The 19,180-nt window shown below is 35.1% G+C and overlaps 1 protein-coding gene across 1 annotated transcript; it reads left to right on the plus strand.

The window, feature by feature from the left end:
- Positions 1–8,363: 8,363 nt before the first annotated feature.
- LOC110803652 (succinate dehydrogenase [ubiquinone] flavoprotein subunit, mitochondrial) lies at positions 8,364–15,485 on the plus strand. The gene is made up of 16 exons (XM_022009179.2): positions 8,364–8,642; positions 8,763–8,933; positions 9,322–9,409; positions 10,266–10,412; positions 10,498–10,638; positions 11,012–11,097; positions 11,209–11,301; positions 11,392–11,455; positions 11,663–11,806; positions 12,178–12,365; positions 12,451–12,625; positions 12,729–12,899; positions 13,844–13,913; positions 14,015–14,135; positions 14,232–14,269; positions 15,063–15,485. The coding sequence occupies exons 1-16, from the start codon at positions 8,544–8,546 to the stop codon at positions 15,163–15,165; spliced, it is 1,899 nt and encodes a 632-aa protein (XP_021864871.1). The 5' UTR covers positions 8,364–8,543; the 3' UTR covers positions 15,166–15,485.
- The last annotated feature ends 3,695 nt before the right edge of the window (positions 15,486–19,180 follow it).

Consider the following 19,180-nt stretch of genomic DNA (forward strand, 5'->3'; position numbering starts at 1 on the left):
AAAACAAGAAATAGTCATTGATCGTGCATTGATTGGTCACCTCACCGGGGTGTTATTGATAATTCATATATGGCCGCAATTCTGGACGCTACAACCAATATGTCATGATCTAGTGGTAAAAAATACTCCCACTGTATTTATTTAAAAGATACTTCCTCCGTCTTTTAATACTCGCAACGTTCCTTAGTTTCACGCATGCCAATGCACAACTTTGATCATTTATATCTTAAATTCTCTTTATGCAAAAATTATAAAAAGTTGATATTTTGAAAATACATATTGAGATGAATTTAACAAGATCCCACATGACTATGTTTTATCTTATATAAAAAACACTACGAATAGTCAAAGTATATTATATGAATAGTGGCAAAAGTCCAAACGTTGCGAGTATTAAAAGACGGAGGAAGTATCATGGATATTAAGAAGAATAATTGAATGAAATAAAATAATAAAGAAAGTGAGGTTAAGTAGATATTTTAATTAAAAAAAAATAACTGGGGATCATGTCATTTTGAGGGGTGGGAGGTGGAGTGAGTTTATGAAATTATTTGTTTAATAGGATGGTGGGTCATAGGGTACATTAAATGTATTATTTAATTACATGGTGGAGTTGATAAATTACTAAAAATGACAAGTGTATCTCTTAAATAAATACGACCGGAAAAGGCAAGTGTATCCCTTAACACTACAAAAATTTGTATCTTTTATGACAACCTAATAACGTCGGGTAAAGATTCCGTCGCAAAATGGCTTTTGCGACGGGGATAACTACCCAACAAAGACGGGAACAACCGTCGCAAATGTCTTTTACGACGGGTTAATGACGGGATTTTCCATTAACGACAGCCCACTTTTATGACGGGTTCGCGACGGAAAATCTCGTCGTTAATCAACAATTATTGGTCTTTAACGATGAAATTTCCTATCGTTAATAGTACAATTTCTTATAGTGTAAATAAATACAGAGGGAGTATCTATACTATATATTAAAAGGCGTCTATAAGAAAGCATACGTGATACGTGGCGCTCTGTTTATGGGTCATTCGCTCCATGTAATCTGCATATACAATTAAAAAAATGTCGAGCATGGTTAGCATAAGGTTTGAACCCCTAACATTGAGTTTAAACAATAGAGCTTTTACCACTAAGCTATTACATGTTTCATGTTATCATTGCAAAAAATATATATATAAGTAAATGTGAATGTTATTAATGTAGTAACCCGGGGCATCGCCCGGGCCCAAAAACTAGTTATCTTTATATAACATGTCGGATATAAAAATTAGGAAATTAGATAACATTGTATGTTAGGTTATGATTAATTGATTATGACTCTTGAATTACGACTCTCGAATTCCTGATAGGTATGATTTGAAAACAAATACTTCGTAATAGCTAAATGATTGATTTGCTATACTGATTTTTCTCTGTATAATTAAATAATTAATGGACATTCCTTTAGTTTTCTCGAACCATATAGGGCCAAAAAGATTTATGGTGAGTATGTCTATCACCTTGTTCTTATAAACAAGTAGCTTTCTTTTATTTGAATTTTGACCTATTTTCTTTAATTTTGTACTACGTACGACATATCTTAATTATTTTTTCAGTTAAATTCTTTATGTTATCGTGTCCCACCTCAATCTTCTGTAATTTGGACCTAATCATAAAATTACAAAAATTGTAGCTACTTACTTGTATAGTTGTATACTGTGTAAAATGTTTTAGGGAAATATGTTTTCTTCCCCCGGAAACTTTTAAGAATTTAAGGGAATAGGTTATAATTAATAATACGGAGTACTTTAGTACGTGTGTCTTGTTACTTTTTGAAATTTACTCCACATAAGAATCCAAGCTCATTACTATTTAATTTCACATACGGATAAAGAGACCGTTGCTTGTTGGTTCAGTGGTGATTGAGGCTGAACTTGGTAGGGAAAACTCGTGTTCGATCTCCCGCAACAACAATTGGGAGGGGACTGGAACCTAACCACCCAGAACTCACCCCGAATCCGGATTACCCCTAAGGATGAATCGGTGCTAATACCAAAAAAAAATACGGATAAAGATGGTTGTGGACCAGCCTGACTCGACCCGGTTAAAAAAATCCCGATACGGCACAGGCACGAAAAAAAAACAAGGTCCAACACAACAAAATACGCTAAATTGAGTAAAATTAGGTCTAGGCACTGTCCAGCCCGGACAGACCCACAACCATCATGACGTACGGATTGAAGTAGTTGTTAATACTTACTTGTATCATTATTATTGTTGGTATTATCCTTTCGTATCGACACAAAATATATATATATATATATATATATATATATATATATTGTCATGTTCATTTGAGTATCCTTTATTACTCCGTATTATATTAGGACGACGATCATTGACCTAAACTCTACTACTAAGGTAGACGACTAACATCTCTAGTCCCCTCCGTAAGAACATCATTCTATACATACATAAACATAATTTCGTAATCTAGTTTTGACCGAAAGACGTCATCTATGAACATCTATGATTAAAGCTGATCAACATTGACCCGGCCCGAATTTTTTTCGTAAAACAACAATTTTAGTTATAAATTTAACCTGACCAGAATGGCCCGTAAAACCGTTATTTTTGGCCCGAAATAGCGGATTTTGGACACACAAAGGTCCGGAAATGGCCCAGTCCGGCCCGACACAATTGACATATTTTTATGGCCGCGGCCCGGCCTGAACCATGATAAGATTGGATAATTAAAATTTAAAAAAAAACGAAAAAAAAGTTGAAAGAGGTGCACAAGAGTTGTGTGGCAAGCATGACGTCGAGCTTACGTAACTTGCCGTTACTGCAACGTACCACGGAGTAGAAGGGAGTCCAAAAAAAAGTGGTGTGATTGAAGGAAATAGGAAAGGGGGCGGGCCCAGCCGGGCCGTGGTTGAAACTTCTGCCAAATATACCTTTTTCTACCTCCCTCCTTATAAAAGCAAAGTCAGCTAACACGGTTCTTTTCATCGCTACTTTTTTTCGATTTTTGAGGGCAAACAAAGTTTGACATTTTCTAAAAGTTAATCCATGTAATTGTAAAATCAAGGCATTATTAAGCAAGTTTTATTAATTGTTTAATCATCGGCTATTTTCATTGATGAAATTATGTTTCATTAACTATTCAATTTATAGTGGAAGTGATGTCGCATCACTTTGGCTAATCTAGTGTTTGTACTTATTAGTGCTTTCCTTTTAATCAACAACGATTTCCAAAGATAGGGTTGGGCCGGCTTGAGGAACAACATGTCTAATACGAAAAAAGCACGGCATGACACGAGCACAAAGTTATGGCTTGGACTTGGAGTGTTTATTTTTTTTTGGGGGGGGGAGGGAGGAGCACGATAAGGCACGACCGACGCGACAAAACATGTTAAATTGAGTGAAACTGGACTTAGACACAAAGATACGTAAACTTGGGTTGTTTTTGGGCCGTCCTTTTGAAACTTTTGATCCAGCACGGCCAACACAAATACACAATAATTCAGGGCCCATTCAAGCCCATGACATGCGGGTTTGGTATGGAGCACGACCCATAATGATCTTTAATTTGTTTAAGAATGAAGCCTCACTAGCTTGACTTGTATACACAATGCACATCACCTTAAATTTCTCTTGTCATGGGCCTTGACCTAGACCCAATATTGAAGTTTTTGTTTTGATATATCAGAAGTTGTACAATATACTCCATCTGCAATTGCTAACTGCTGTACTCGGGTACAGCCAGAGCTGGCTGTACCCCAAAAACGACGCGCTCATATTGTTTGTTCATTCTTGTCGACTGTTTGTTCATTCTTGTTGTACTGTTTGTTCTTTTTTGTTGTACTGTTTGTTCTTTCTTGTTGTTTTTTAAATTCATCATCAAATTTTCATAATTGTTATATTTTTTGTTCTTTCTTCTGGAATTTTATATTCTTTTTTATATTGTTTGTTCTTTCTTGTTTATTTGTTTGTTTATAATAATCATATGGTTAATGTTCATAATTAAACTCTTCATTCATCTTTTATTCTTTCTTTTTGTATTGTTTGTTCTTTCTTGTTGTACTATTTGTTCTTTCTTGTTGTTTTTTAAATGGAAAATTTGGTAATATTAATCCAACCTTTAGCCGGTTTTCTTTTATTAATCCCACCTACGACATATTTTTTAATAATTCCACCTTTACTACCCAACGACTTTTATTGGGCTTAAGTGACCGATAACCGGTGAAAAAATCATCGAGATGGTGATGAATTGATGATGATGACTGAATATATCGAGAGAGAGTACTTCCACGTAGGGACATATTATCGCCTACAATAGGTTTATGACGTGTTGGGCCCAATAAAAGTCGTTGGGTGGTAAAGGTGGGATTATTAAAAAATATGTCGTAGGTGGGCTTAATAAAAGAAAATCGGCCAAAGGTTGGATTAATATTACCAAATTTTCCTTTTTAAATTCATTCATCAAACTTATTGTTGTATTGTTTGTTCTTTCGTGTTGGCTTTAAAATTCATCATAAAATTGTTCATAATTGTTATATTGTTTGTTCTTTTTTTCTGGAATTTTATGCTCTTTTTTATATTGTTTGTTCTTTTTTGTTGAATTATTTGTTCTTTCTTGTTTATTTGTTTGTTCATGATAATTATCTGCTTTATTATTTGTTCTTTCTTGTTGTATTGTTTGTTCTTTCATGTTGGCTTTAAAATTCATCATAAAATTGTTCATAATTGTTGTATTGTTTGTTCTTTTTTCTGGAATTTTATGTTCTTTTTTATATTGTTTGTTCTTTTTTGTTGAATTATTTGTTCTTTCTTGTTTATTTGTTTGTTCACAATAAATATATGGTTAATGTTCATAATGAAATTGTTCACTTCATTGGTCTTTTATGTTTTTACAAGCGCCTATATTGTTTATTTCCAAATAAATAAATAAATGTACATTTTCAAAATAGTAAATGTTCATTCCAAATAAATAAATAAATGTTCATTTCCGAAATAGTAAATGTTCATTTTTGTAGTTTATTTCCAAATAAATAAATAAATGTTCATTTCCAAAATAGTAAATGTTCATTCCAAATAAATAAATAAGTGTTCATTTCCGAAATAGTAAATGTTCATTTTTGTACTAGTGTTTGTTCTTTCTTGTTGTATTGTTTGTTTTTTCATGTTGGCTTTAAAATTCATCATAAAATTGTTCCTAATTGTTGTATTGTTTGTTCTTTTTTCTGGAATTTTATGTTCTTTTTTATATTGTTTGTTCTTTTTTGTTGAATTATTTGTTCTTTCTTGTCTATTTGTTTGTTCACAATAAATATATGGTTAATGTTCATAATGAAATTGTTCACTTCATTGGTCTTTTATGTTTTTACAAGCGCCTATATTGTTTATTTCCAAATAAATAAATAAATATTCATTTCCAAAATAGAAAATATTCATTCCAAATAAATAAATAAATGTTCATTTCCGAAATAGTAAATGTTCATTTTTGTAGTTTATTTCCAAATAAATAAATAAATGTTCATTTCCAAAATAGTAAATGTTCATTCCAAATAAATAAATAAATGTTCATTTCCGAAATAGTAAATGTTCATTTTTGTATCAGTATATTAATGTTCATTTTAAACAACACAAAACGACATCGTTTTGGATGGGGGTACAGCCAGCTTTGGCTGTACCCGGGTATAGCCAAAAATTTGCGCTCCATCTGTTTCTGAATTCTTGCTACAGTTTGACTGATACACTAGTCAGTTACTAAGTTGACCGCAATATATGTAATTGTATATATCATAGAGTATAAAACAATTGATATGTGCAAAATATTTACATTAAGACTAATCTAATAACATATCATATAGTAACATTTTATTTTTATACGTTAGTAACAAAATATGGTGAAAGTTAATGTATAAATAGTGTGTAAGTCAAACTGTTGCATACATTCAGTAGGGATATGATGGCAGCGGGTCCAGACCCTACCTTAAAATTAGGGTATGAGTCTTATTTTTTAGACCCTATAAGGTAAGGTTAGGGTATATGTATATGAGGTATCGGTAAGGTAAGGGTCTAATTATTCCAGACCCAAATGCCACCCATATCCTACCCATTGACCTTGAAGACGCATACCCTATCCAAACCAGACCTACTCAAATTTTATTTAAAGAAACAAAATAAAACCATAAAGCAATCATAATCACATATACTCCTCTAACAATCGACCGACACTATCATTCTCTAAGTCAAAGAAACCTCATATTCCGAGTCTCCGACATTGAATGAGAAATCTCAAATATAACTCCGAAAATGTGTGCAATCATCCACCGACTACTACAAAATGGGCGACTATTCATTAATATTGACGTCGTGTAGTTGGGAACTTTAGATTTTGTAATTTGTGAGCTTAGTACTTTAAATTATAATGTGTTTAAGAAAAGACAAAGATAATTTTGGAGCTATAATTCGACTAGTTATTTATTTGTTTCACAATGTCAAATCAATTGTTGGTTTTCTATTACTTTTATTTTGCGCAATACATATATTGTATATGAAAAAATACCCTATAAATGTTGTAGAAAAATAGGCAATGTAGACCCAATCCAGACCCTAGACACTACCCTTACCCTATCGGACCCATAGGGTCTTGATAAGGGTCTTGTAGTTTTAGACCTGAAAGCAATAGCCCCCATTCCCCAATTGATTATTGTAAGTGATTGCGCCTATGAAACACTAAGAAACGACTATTCTATTCGGGCATACAGGGTAAGGGTATAGCATGAGTGTATGTTTTATTTTTTATTTTTAAAAAAGGCTCCGAGTTCAAGTATTGCTAAACGTACTCAGACTCTATCCATTGCCATCCCTAGGACTTTACAGAAATGGAGGGAGACAATACAAAGTACATACAAGGTGGTAGGTTGGGGATTCAAATGAAGTAAAATTTCTTTCAAAATTCAGATCTGTGATGCTTAGGCCCAAATTTGGGCCCAACATGATGCGTGAAGCTATAATTACCTTATGGGCTGTTAATAGGGCCAAAAAGACCGTTGGAAGTTGAGTTGACTTTGCAAAAGTAAAAGAAAGAAGTGGAAAATTAGAATTTGGTGCACTCCTACGTTATTGGTAGTACTAAATGGTGAAGAGAGCACACACGTTAGTTTGATTTTCCATGAGACGCCATTATTTGGACACCAAGCCCGAATTTGAAGCTTTTTATCTTATGCTGCTGGGAACTTCTAATCACCATTAACTTTTCTAATAAGGCGGTGCCAATATATAATTAAACCATTTTTACTTTGTCTATTGTCTCACTAATAATAATAATGGATAAGGGTTATATATCGTATAACAAATACCTGAAATTCCTAATTTGCCCTTTTATTTTGTTCATTTGTACTATGTCAAAATTACCCGTATTTCATAGTAATTGGAGATGAAGAATGATATGAATATGTAATTTTGAACAACTTATTCTAAAAGTCGATTAGATTGGTGTACACACTTTAAAAATGCATTCAAACAAATTTGACATGCAACTTTTGTTTTGAGACTATTTTTCTTTTTTTTCATTCGTGCTAACGACAGAAAGCCAAAATAAAATAGAAATTACCAGCGATCACCTTAAAGTGCCAAAACTTAAGGGTTGAGATATTACGAACTTGAATTCATGAGAATAACATAGCAAACCCATATAACAAAAACTTTGAAACGTAAAGACATTAGCAACATTTGATATTTAAAGTTGATTTTTTTTTTCTCTCCGTTGTGTATTTTGTCCCTTTTTAATACGTGGAATTATATCAAATACTATACTTATGAGTTTTCCGTATGTAACGTATTAGAACGTTAAGTAATGCTTTTAGCTCTTTGATTTGTACTCATCTTAGACGACTTGGGAATACGGTGGCCCATTCAATAGCAAGATGAAACACCGATAATTCCGGAACGTATTTGTATGAACTCGTTCCCCTAAGGGATTCAAACCTTGGTGGAGCTTGACCTAAAAATAAAATAAAATTAAGTTTACTAAGAAAATAATGAAATAACAAGATTTTAGCATAACGACAAAGCTAAATTAAAAGTTTGTGTTGCCACAAGTCAAAAATTCTAATCTCTCCATCTTCCATTTGTAATATTTACTGCGGTTAAAAAACTACAGTACAATTTTCTTTTGCCGGATGTATTTTTCAAATTTACACCGTTACACGAAATATTTCATTTTTCGGATTTACATTATTCGCAAGGGCATTTTGATAAATACACCAACTGAAAATGGAAATAGCTATATAAAAAACAAAAAAAAAATTGTAAATGGCTATAAACCAACATTCCAATAAATCAGAAACTAACTCACATTTCCAAAAGTATTATTTACCCAATTAAACCTGTGAATTTATATTTCCTTTTTGCATTTTCGTCTTTCCTTCCTCCCTCCCTCGAATAAGGAGACAGAAACCCAGAAAAAAGGGACTTCATCGTTCATATCAAACCTTGAGCAAAAACATCAAAGAAGAAGAAGAAGAACATAAAAGATGTGGCGGTGCGTCACCCGGGGTCTTCGTGCCCATTCCTCCAAAACTTCTCCGATCTCTTCCCAATCTCTCTTCCCCAGATTCTTCTCCTCTCTATCCGTAAGATCTTCTTTTGTTTACTGCGTTTTTAGTTTACAGATTATTGATTGATTGATTTCATTTTCTTTGCGATCTTCAAAAATTCAATCGATTAATTGGTTAATTTGATGAATATGGTAGAATCCGGTGAGTGGGTCCAGCTACACGGTGGTAGACCACACCTACGATGCGGTTGTCGTCGGAGCAGGTGGTGCCGGTTTAAGAGCCGCCATCGGGTTGTCGGAACATGGATTCAACACCGCTTGTATTACTAAGCTTTTTCCTACTCGTTCTCACACCGTTGCTGCTCAGGTTTTCATCATTTCTATTTAAATTTTTGGTTTTAGGTTTTATCAATTCAAATGATATACGTAGTATTTATGTTACTAGCTTAGGTTTACATATGAGAACCAATTGATTGAATTCGACGCATTTTCCGAAGATTTCTTTCTTTTTATAATCTCTTGTGAAGTGTTTTGGTAGGTTATTGTATTATCTAATGCAAGGGGATAGATTATGAGATCGAAACTTAAGTTTTCGTAATTTCAGGTTTTACATATTACTTGATGCAACGAAGCAGGAGTAGCAATAAGTTTCATTTGATTGGACCATTTTGTTCTTGATCAATTTGAGTTCAGTGTGGATGAATATATTACTTGTTAATTGAATGTATTGTAATTGAAGTGGGGATTTGGTGTAGGGTGGAATCAATGCTGCTTTGGGTAATATGAGTGAAGATGACTGGAGATGGCACATGTATGACACCGTTAAAGGAAGTGACTGGTTAGGTGCGTGTTATCAACACCCATTTTGTTTTATTTTCATTTCTGTTTGACAAAGTAAATACAGTACGAATGCGTATTGTAAGAATGAAATGTGTGATTGATATATGAGACGGAATGGGTTCTGATATTAACTTGTCTTACCTCATGTTGGGAATTGGAGACTGCCCGAGCTTTGAGATATCATTTTAGAGGGATGGAAGGGAAACATTTGCCCTCGTTTTCCCTTCTAGTGGTGCTCGCTGGGATTCTAGTAGCAAAGTTAAAGAGTTCCAATGGTAATTTTTTGTGAAGGTCATTTAAGTAACAGGGAAGGAATCGTTCATTCACCGTTACCCTTGATTAGTGTTGTCCAAATAAGATGAAGCTTTTGCTCCTCTGCCCTATGTTTCCTTCTGCTCTCCTCCCTCACCCTTCTTAGATTCTGAAACCAAGTAGGAATTGGATATAAGAACAGAGAATCTAGTATGCACGAATATCGTTTTGCGCTCGTCTTTCCTTCTAGTGATGCTCTCTGGGGTGCAAGTGGCAAAGTTAAAGAGTTCAGTGGTAATATTTTGTGAAGGTCATTTAAGTAACATGGAAGGAATCGTTCATTTGTCACTTCCCCTTATTAGTGTTGTCCAAATAAGATGAAGGTTTTGCTCCTTTGCCCTATGTTTCCTTCCTCTCTCCTCCCCCACTCCTAGATTCCGAAACCAAGTGAGAATTGGATATAAGAACAGAGAATCAAGTATGCACCAATATCGGTTTACATCTGCATAGATCTGAATAGCATCTGCTTTCAACTATGGGAAACATATGGTTTTCCTTGTAGATATTCTTTTATTGTTTCATGACGCGGGAGGATTTACTTTTGCAGGTGACCAGGATGCCATACAGTATATGTGTAGAGAGGCACCAAAAGCTGTGATTGAGCTCGAGAATTATGGTTTGCCGTTTTCTCGAACAGAAGACGGGAAAATATATCAACGCGCGTTTGGTGGTCAAAGCTTGAACTTTGGGAAAGGTCTGTGGAAAAATTCTCAAGATTCTATTATGTTTCGCTGGATACGGTATCTGATACTGTCTGCACTGAATTCATCTTACTACAGGGGGGCAGGCCTACCGATGTGCATGTGCTGCTGATCGAACTGGCCATGCTTTGTTGCACACTCTTTATGGACAAGCTATGAGGCATAATACACAATTTTTTGTGGAATACTTTGCATTGGACCTTATTATGGATGATGAAGGCAAGATAATAATTTTTAGTATCATAATACTTATATTGATTTATGTTTCAGTACTTAACTATAACTCTATAAAATTACTACCTCTGAAAATATAACCTCCTTTCGAGCTATTTACTTTTTGGAAGGAAATCTTATGAATAAATGAGAGTGCTTGTGTTGAGACTGAGCTTACATTGAAGTGAATAACATCAAGTAATTCATTGAAGTATCCTTCTTTTTTATAGTCAAGTTTAATTTTGCAGTCAAGTTGCAATCCATAATTGAACAGCATCAGTAATCATCATCTCTTTTTTTTAGAACTTGTGAACCTGATATGGGCTGGCAGGTTTTACTGTTTGTGGTGAATCTTCCTGATTAGTGTTATTGTGCTCAGGTGCTTGCCAAGGTGTAATCGCTTTGAATATGGAAGATGGGACGTTGCATAGATTCCGTTCTAAATCAACAATTTTGGCTACTGGGGTATCGTCTGCTCGTTAAGTTATAAAAATTACCCTCGTCGGGATCGTCCTGCATGGAACCATGCTTATTATTCATTTTTTGTTTTGATTTTTTTGTTAAACTTTTATTTAGGGATATGGTCGAGCATATTTTTCTGCAACCTCTGCGCACACATGTACCGGAGATGGAAATGCAATGGTGGCACGTGCTGGCCTTCCGTTGGAGGTGATCTATTTTCCAGTGTTATATCTTCTGTCTTGTTGGATACTCGATGGCACCTAATCTGAGCAAAAACATTTTTTCTTTTCTTTTCAGGATCTTGAATTCGTGCAATTCCACCCAACTGGTATCTACGGTGCTGGATGCCTAATCACTGAAGGTTAGTTCTCCTCATATTGGTTGTTGTTTTTCTTGGTCTTTTGTATTTTCATTCTAAACGAATGCTTATTATCAATTTGTTGGAGAAATTCCATAGTTTTTTCCTGATTTTCCCATACAATTTGCTTGAGCATGTCTGTCTGCAGCTGCCTAAAAATAGCAGATAGACAATGATTTCATGATCTAAAAACTTTTACTCTGCAACCAGGGTCCCGTGGTGAAGGTGGTATTCTGAGAAATAGTGAAGGTGAGCGATTCATGGAAAGATATGCTCCAACAGCTAAAGATCTTGCATCCAGGGATGTTGTATCTAGATCTATGACGATGGAGATTCGAGAAGGCCGCGGTGTAGGTGAGAAACATCTGGTCTTCAATTTTTATATGCCTGATATAATCTTGTTTCTGTACCTAGATATGAAATTTGTGGCTGTTAGGTTTAGGGGATAATCTCTCTGAATGTATTCAACTTTGTGGCTGGTCAGATAACGGCTGTGTACACTTTTGACCTCTTTCACGGCTGTTAATTTTGGCTGTTGATCCCCCCCTCCCTTCCTGCTGCAAATCTTTTTTGTATCAGTTTATTGCCATTTATGATGTGATCAGAGTTTTGCAGATTATTGTTTTTAGTTACATGTCTTTTCTCTGTTACATGTTAGGTCAATCTTACTTGTCATCTGTTAACCATGCCACAGTCTGAAATCATATTAATCATGCCTTTAACAGGACCAATGAAGGATCATATTTACCTTCACTTGAATCACCTGCCTCCGGAAGTACTTCAGGAAAGACTTCCTGGTATCTCTGAGACAGCTGCTATCTTTGCCGGGGTTGATGTTACAAAGGAACCCATCCCAGTCTTGCCAACTGTTCATTATAACATGGGTGGTATTCCCACAAACTACTATGGAGAGGTAAAAGAATTAAGAACTTGGATGTGTTTAATTTTTATAGTTGTTTTTCAAGTCTTTTAGAGTCTAATAACTGTTCTCTGCTCAGGTTGTCACCATTAAAGGTGATAATCCAGATGCAGTCATTCCTGGATTGTTGGCTGCTGGGGAGGCTGCTTGTGCATCAGTTCATGGTGCTAACCGTCTTGGTGCCAATTCTCTTCTTGACATTGTTGTTTTTGGTCGAGCTTGTGCTAACCGAGTTGCGGAAACCACTAAACCAGGCAAGTTGACTTGTGAAGAAATATTTGCTTCTCACTGCTTGTATTCTGTTTGCTAGACACTTTAGTATCATCAACATACTTATAATTTTTTGGTATCCTGCAGGGGAGAACCAGAAACCTTTGCCTAAGGATGCTGGGGAGAAGACTATAGAGTGGTTAGACAAATTAAGAAATTCAAATGGCTCTCTTCCAACTTCCCAAATCCGCCTGAACATGCAACGAGTTATGCAGAATAATGCTGCTGTCTTCCGAACACAGAGTACACTGGAGGAAGGTATGATATGTTTACAATTCATATATTAGGTCTTTCTCATTTGCTGCGTACTTCAGTATCAATTGGGTTTTATGGCATTAACATTGACACATGCAATGTAGTTGCTTGCTTCTCTATCCTCTTGTTTTATTGGTTTTGTCATAACTTTCCTTATCTGTCCTTGAAGAATCTGAAGGATTTAGTCAGGATGGATCCTTTTATTGTTTTTATTTATCTCGCTGAACAAACTTGTTTGTTATGGTAATGCTAGTGTCTTCAAATTTTAAAATGAAGTTTGCTTTTTGGCAGCAGTTGCTTTGGTGTAGTATTTAACATTTTTTTGCCAGATCAGTTGTATCTAGCTGCTTATCAGAAGTCTTTCTAGAACCACCCAAAAGGTGCTCTTAATCCTTGCAGATTGAACTTCAGAAAATGGTGAACCCTAAAAAGATACAGAATACTGTGAGGAGCCTGGTGTGAAGTTTTGTTCAAATCTTAATTGAAGCTAGGACGAAAATTAGTTCTAAATATTCCGGCATATAGAATCACTAATTTCTTTTGGAATATAAAATTTATCCTCCAAAGGTCATAAGATTTATTTTTATTTTTTTGGCAATTAAAAAGGTCATAAGAACTATACTTTGGCTATAAGTTATATAGCACACTATTCACTTTTCAGGGTTTTGGTAATTCTTTTATTGCCCCTCGATAGACGAAATAGACAAATTATGGGAAGGGGGAATGTTGTTTGAGGTTTTACAACAAGACAGTAGGGAACAAGGGTTGCATTATTCGTTTTGTATCATTCTCAGTGTCTTTCTAAAGTCAAACCTAGTTTTCCCTCCTCCATACGGGCTTGGCTTCATAGATCTTGTGCCTCATTTGACTCCTCAGGAACTGATGGTCTTCATTGCAAATTACAAGTATAATGTGTGACATTCTGTTTTTGTATCTATTATTTGCAGGTTGTCAATTGATTGATGAAACATGGGAGACTTTCCATGACGTTCAAGTCAAAGACCGCGGTTTGATATGGTATGTTGATTTGCAATGTGTTCTTGTTGATGCGATTTTCCTCATTCATTTGCCATTATTTATCAATTTATTTATCTGCAACTTTTTTCTTTGCCTCTCAGGAATACTGATTTGATCGAAACCATAGAGTTAGAAAATTTGTTGATTAATGCCTGCATCACCATGCACTCTGCTGAGGCTAGGAAAGAGAGCAGAGGAGCTCATGCCCGTGAAGATTTCACGGTTTGTTCTGCTGCAGTACTTTATTAATATTATTTTCTCACTGAAATTTTGAATGCATTAATATTTGACATTTAACTTGCTCACTTTGTTTTGCAGACAAGAGATGATCAAAATTGGATGAAACACACTCTAGGGTCAGTGAACTACACTCTATGCTATTGTTGTAACTACAAGAATGCTAATGAATATTAGGACACTAATGATAATCAGTTCACTGAAATACCGTTTACCAATTACGCAGCTGAAATCCTGAAATAAACTGTCCACCCAGACCCATTTCCATATAGGATCATTCTTTCCTGAATGCAGTTTGTTAGATATGTGTCTTCTTTTTCTCCCCCCTCTTCATGGCCTCAGAAATTTAACAATTAGTCAATTACTCCACAGTTCAGCATCAGGGATACATAGTGGCCATTTTCCTTAACTTCACCTCTACCTTTTCCCCATCTAACATGCGCTTTGATGGCCCGTTTGGTAGTCGGTCATAAATGGTGGGAATGAGAATAATCTAAGTGTAATTTGGCAAGAAAATAGCATCATGATGTCCATGGTAATGAAATTTTGTCTCAAACTTGGTGTTTTACTTCATAAATTTGCATTCCCACGTAATAGCACTCCTCAAATGGTAATGGGTGGTAACGAATATTTATAAAGAATAAGACATAATGTTGAGTGAACTAGCATTACCATGGGGATGAATATTGATTTTCCTTACAAATTTACATACAAATTCATTCCCATCGATATCTTTTATGGCCGGCTACCAAACGGGCCGTGAATGGTTTGATAGACCGTAATGCTTATTTTTCCATTGAACTTTTGACACACTACTCTTTATCTTGTTTTATTGCCTGCATACAGTTGCTTCAATCTCTGATTGTTTTCTTGTTTTGGTAGTGTTGTAACAAATGTTTTTTTAAAATGCAGATTTTGGGAGAACGAGAAGGTTAGACTAGATTATCGACCAGTTCACCTAAACACATTGGACGACGAGGTGGAGTCTTTCCCTCCTAAAGCTCGTGTATATTGATGTGCTTCATCCGAATAAAACCCCTCGCCAAACAAGTAGGATAAAGGAAGTTAACAATAGAAATGATATACTTATGATGTGATAGAGAAACAGAGGGGATAATACTTGGGTGAATTTCATTTTTTTCAATTGCAGCGAGAAGGGTGTTGTTACCCTTTGATTATTTTCTAAAAGCTTCCTGCAATAATATGGTTTTGAGAGAGAGATTTTGTTCATGAACCAAATTGGTGATAATTCAGAAAGTGAATTTGTAATAATAACAATGTCTGCGTTTTTGTGTAAACTGCATTAAGGTAATAAGAAGCTCAATTTGTTCTTTACCTTCAGTTGTGAATTTACCCCAATTCTTTTTGTTCAGGGCTTATGTATATCTATCTACACACTATTCCCTTTGATTACATTAGTTCTTCCAGGTCTTTATCCTTTAATTGAATTTTTGTCGCAGAAGATTTGAAACCTTTTGTTTCCCCTTTCTTTTAAATATTTGTATAGAAAACTTTAAAAAAAAAAAAAAAAAAAAAACTTTGGTGTGCTTTTGCTCCTTTTTATCAATTTTACTAGTATGAACAAAACTAATAAAATGAAAGCAAATTTGTCAAAACAAAAATTTTATGTGTCTAAGTTTGCGAGAAATAATATTTTATAATTTTTCTGTATCTTCATACCTTACTCTTTTCTTTTTTTGTTGAGAGAAACAATCTTAGTCCACTTTCAAGCAATGAGCTGTTGACCGAACTTTTTCCGGCGTCTATTGTGATATCTGGTATACAGGTAATGTGCGATTCTTTTTCTTAGAAATTTTTTCAAAATGGTCCTTTTATATGTTTGATTTTGCGAAAAATAATCTTTTATAATTCTTTCAAATCTTATAAAAAAATTTATTTTGTGAGAGACAACTTTAGTGTAACCTTTTATAATGAGGAAATTTTTGTATGATGCTAGCTAGCATCATTGTAAACTTACATGGAGATTGGAGATGATAAATGAACTTGTGGAGGCTTCAATTGGAAAAATTCCTAACATGCTAGGGGTCAAGGAATGCATGAGTGTGATATGCTTCTCAATGATCGCTATGAGAGTTTTAATAATATGATTGAGGGAGTGAAAAAAATTCCTCTAGTTAAAGGAGTAGATAAGGAGTATATTATGCAAAGGATTTTGGAAAAAAAAAAAAAGAAGGGCTGAAAATTAACACACTAGTTAAGGATATGTTTGGTACCATTTTCAATTTTAGTTTTCATATTTTTTCAAAACAACCGTCAATTTTATTAATTTTCTCAAAATGGCTTTTTTCTTATGAATGAAAGTTTTTTTTTTCTTTTTAAAAAAGGTTGAAAAGAACAAATGATAAGTGGGCTTTTGAGAGTTAATTTCACCATTAGTGCTTATGTACGAAATGTGTGTGTGATATTTCGTACAAATAATGTTATTTTATAAAACTAAAGTTATATAAAGTAAGTAGTTGGTTAGATACATGGAAAGATTGTATATATATATTTTTTAATCGTGCGTTAATTAATTTGTTTCAACCTTGAGCATTCCCTTATAGAGTAGACAACTCTCAAAGTTCTCAGTTAATTCCAACAAAAATTGATGCCATGACTCACAATATGAGGGGAAAAAACGATTATACAAGATTTTAAAATCTCAATAAGAGTCTCGCCAATGATAATGCCCTAAATAATCACAATTATCATAATAGGATGAAAGTAACAGCAATCATTTGCTTAAGTGATATAGTCAAATGCACAGTGTCATCCACTACCAAGTGCTAACGTCTTTCTCTATTAGTCTACTCCGTATTACTAAGAATCTATTACTATATATTAAAAGAGACACCAGAAATGACACGTGTCAGTTTCTGGTGAAAAATTTTCCCGCCAAAAACTCTTTCCTAAAAAGATATATTTACTTTTTTCTTTTTTTATTTTCTCTCCTTTTGTATAAATGTTTATATATGCAAAAAAAAATATATAGGATTATGGAATACATTTATAGGAATACTCAATATTATTGGAGTTAAAATTTTACTAACACGTATGGAATAGATTTATATACTCCTCCCCTGTTTAATTGTTTAAACAGTAATAGATTATGGAATAGATTTTTTTTTTTTTTTTGATGCAAATGAGGGGCAGGCCCCAACAAAACAAAAAACTAAGTACTAGAAATTAAACGTGGCCAAGCCACTCCAACTAGATCGTCATGAAGTATCTTCCTAAGCTCCAACGGTGGAACTTGAATTATTTGTATCTTCGATGCTTGTGTGACTCCAATTTTTGCTAACCAATCAGCTGCTTTGTTCCCTTCCCGATACACATGAAAGAAATAAACCTCCCAATCTGTGTCTTTGATCATGCTCCTGCAACTCTGAATTAGGTACACACAGTCACCTCCGTACGGGTCTGTGCTACTTATTGCAGCAACAATAGCTTGATTATCAACTTGTATCATAAGCTTCTTTGTTCCCATACGAATAGCAATGTCAAGCCCAATTTCTAGTGCTTTAACTTCAGCCCGGAAAGCAACACATGACCCAAAATTCGCCGAAAATGCATATTGTAAAGCTCCCATATGGTCTCTGATTATACCACCTCCACCCGCAGGGCCAGGACTGCCACGAGCCGATCCGTCTGTATTCAATGCTAACCAACCCTGTGGGGGGAATCTCCATTTAATCATTACCTGATGTCGTGGAAGTGAGCTTACTCCAATTCGTAGTGTATCATTATTACGGGCCTTCCATGCTTCCTCAAGCCTGGTAAGTAGGAATCTACCAACATTAATTGGTATATCATTACTCCTATCAAATACTACATAATTCCTCCAATTCCATATCCACCATATTGTAATTGCAAAATATGTAGGCCATATTTCCTTGTCATAATGTTGCTGAGGTGAATAGTTGAGATTATTAAAGAGCCATTGTTTGATAGTTGATGCCGTGCGAAAGTTAGGGGCATTAGCAGGTCCTCCTACCGTACTCCAAACTTTAGTTGCTGCTGTACAATCGCGAAGGATGTGCAATGATGTTTCTTCTTCCTTCCCACATTGTGGGCATGTAGGATCAAGTGTAAGTTGTCGTTTAACACGATTTGCATTCCCCATTAACCGATCATGCATTGCTAGCCACATGAAAACTCTGATTCTCTGTTGGACTCTAACCTTCCAAACTGCTTCCCATTTTCTGTCAATGGGTTCAATATCATCCCTTCTTATCAACTGCATTGCTGACTTGATCGTAAACACACCCTTGGATGATCCACCCCAGAAGATTAAATCACCCATTGAAGGGTCATCTTTGAGCTTGTATGAATCAATCTCCTTTAATACTACTGGTGGTAATATCTCTGCTATTCTTGTCCACTTCCATGAACAACTCTCTTTGGTCCACATTTCCTCAACCGTAGCACCATCAATGTCTGATGGAATTACACATGTTGCATATTCACGGAGAGGTTTCTCACTTGCCCAACGATGATCCCAAAATAAAGTTTTTGTACCGTTTCCAACTGCCATTCTCGAGCCACTACAAATGATATTCGCATTTTCCGTGATCCCTCTCCAGACATTAGACATATTCTGCTTTGGTTCAAACATATCTATATCGCAATATTTAGCTCGAAGGACCCTAGACCACAAGGCATTTGGCTCGGTTAGAACTCTCCAACCCAATTTCGTAAGGAATGCTGAATTAGACTGTCTAGCTGACCGTATACCCAACCCTCCTTGGTCTCGTGGCCTTTGTAGCTTTTCCCAGGACAATAGATGAACCTTACGTTGTTCATCTGTACTACCCCATATGAAATTTCTGGTCCGTTTGTCAAGACTGTCACAAATCGTTTTGGGAATCTTGGCCGTTTGCATCGCATAAGTTGCCATTGTTGAGACAGTAGACTTTGCTAAGGTAATTCTTCCGGCTAGAGACAAGTACTTGGACTTCCATCCTGCTAGTTTCCTGTCTATCTTCTCACATAAGTAACCAAAAGTCTCTCTGGTAACTCTACTCGTTAAG

Source organism: Spinacia oleracea, chromosome 3, assembly GCF_020520425.1.
Source record: "Spinacia oleracea cultivar Varoflay chromosome 3, BTI_SOV_V1, whole genome shotgun sequence".
In the NCBI taxonomy this organism is placed as follows: Eukaryota; Viridiplantae; Streptophyta; class Magnoliopsida; order Caryophyllales; family Amaranthaceae; genus Spinacia; species Spinacia oleracea.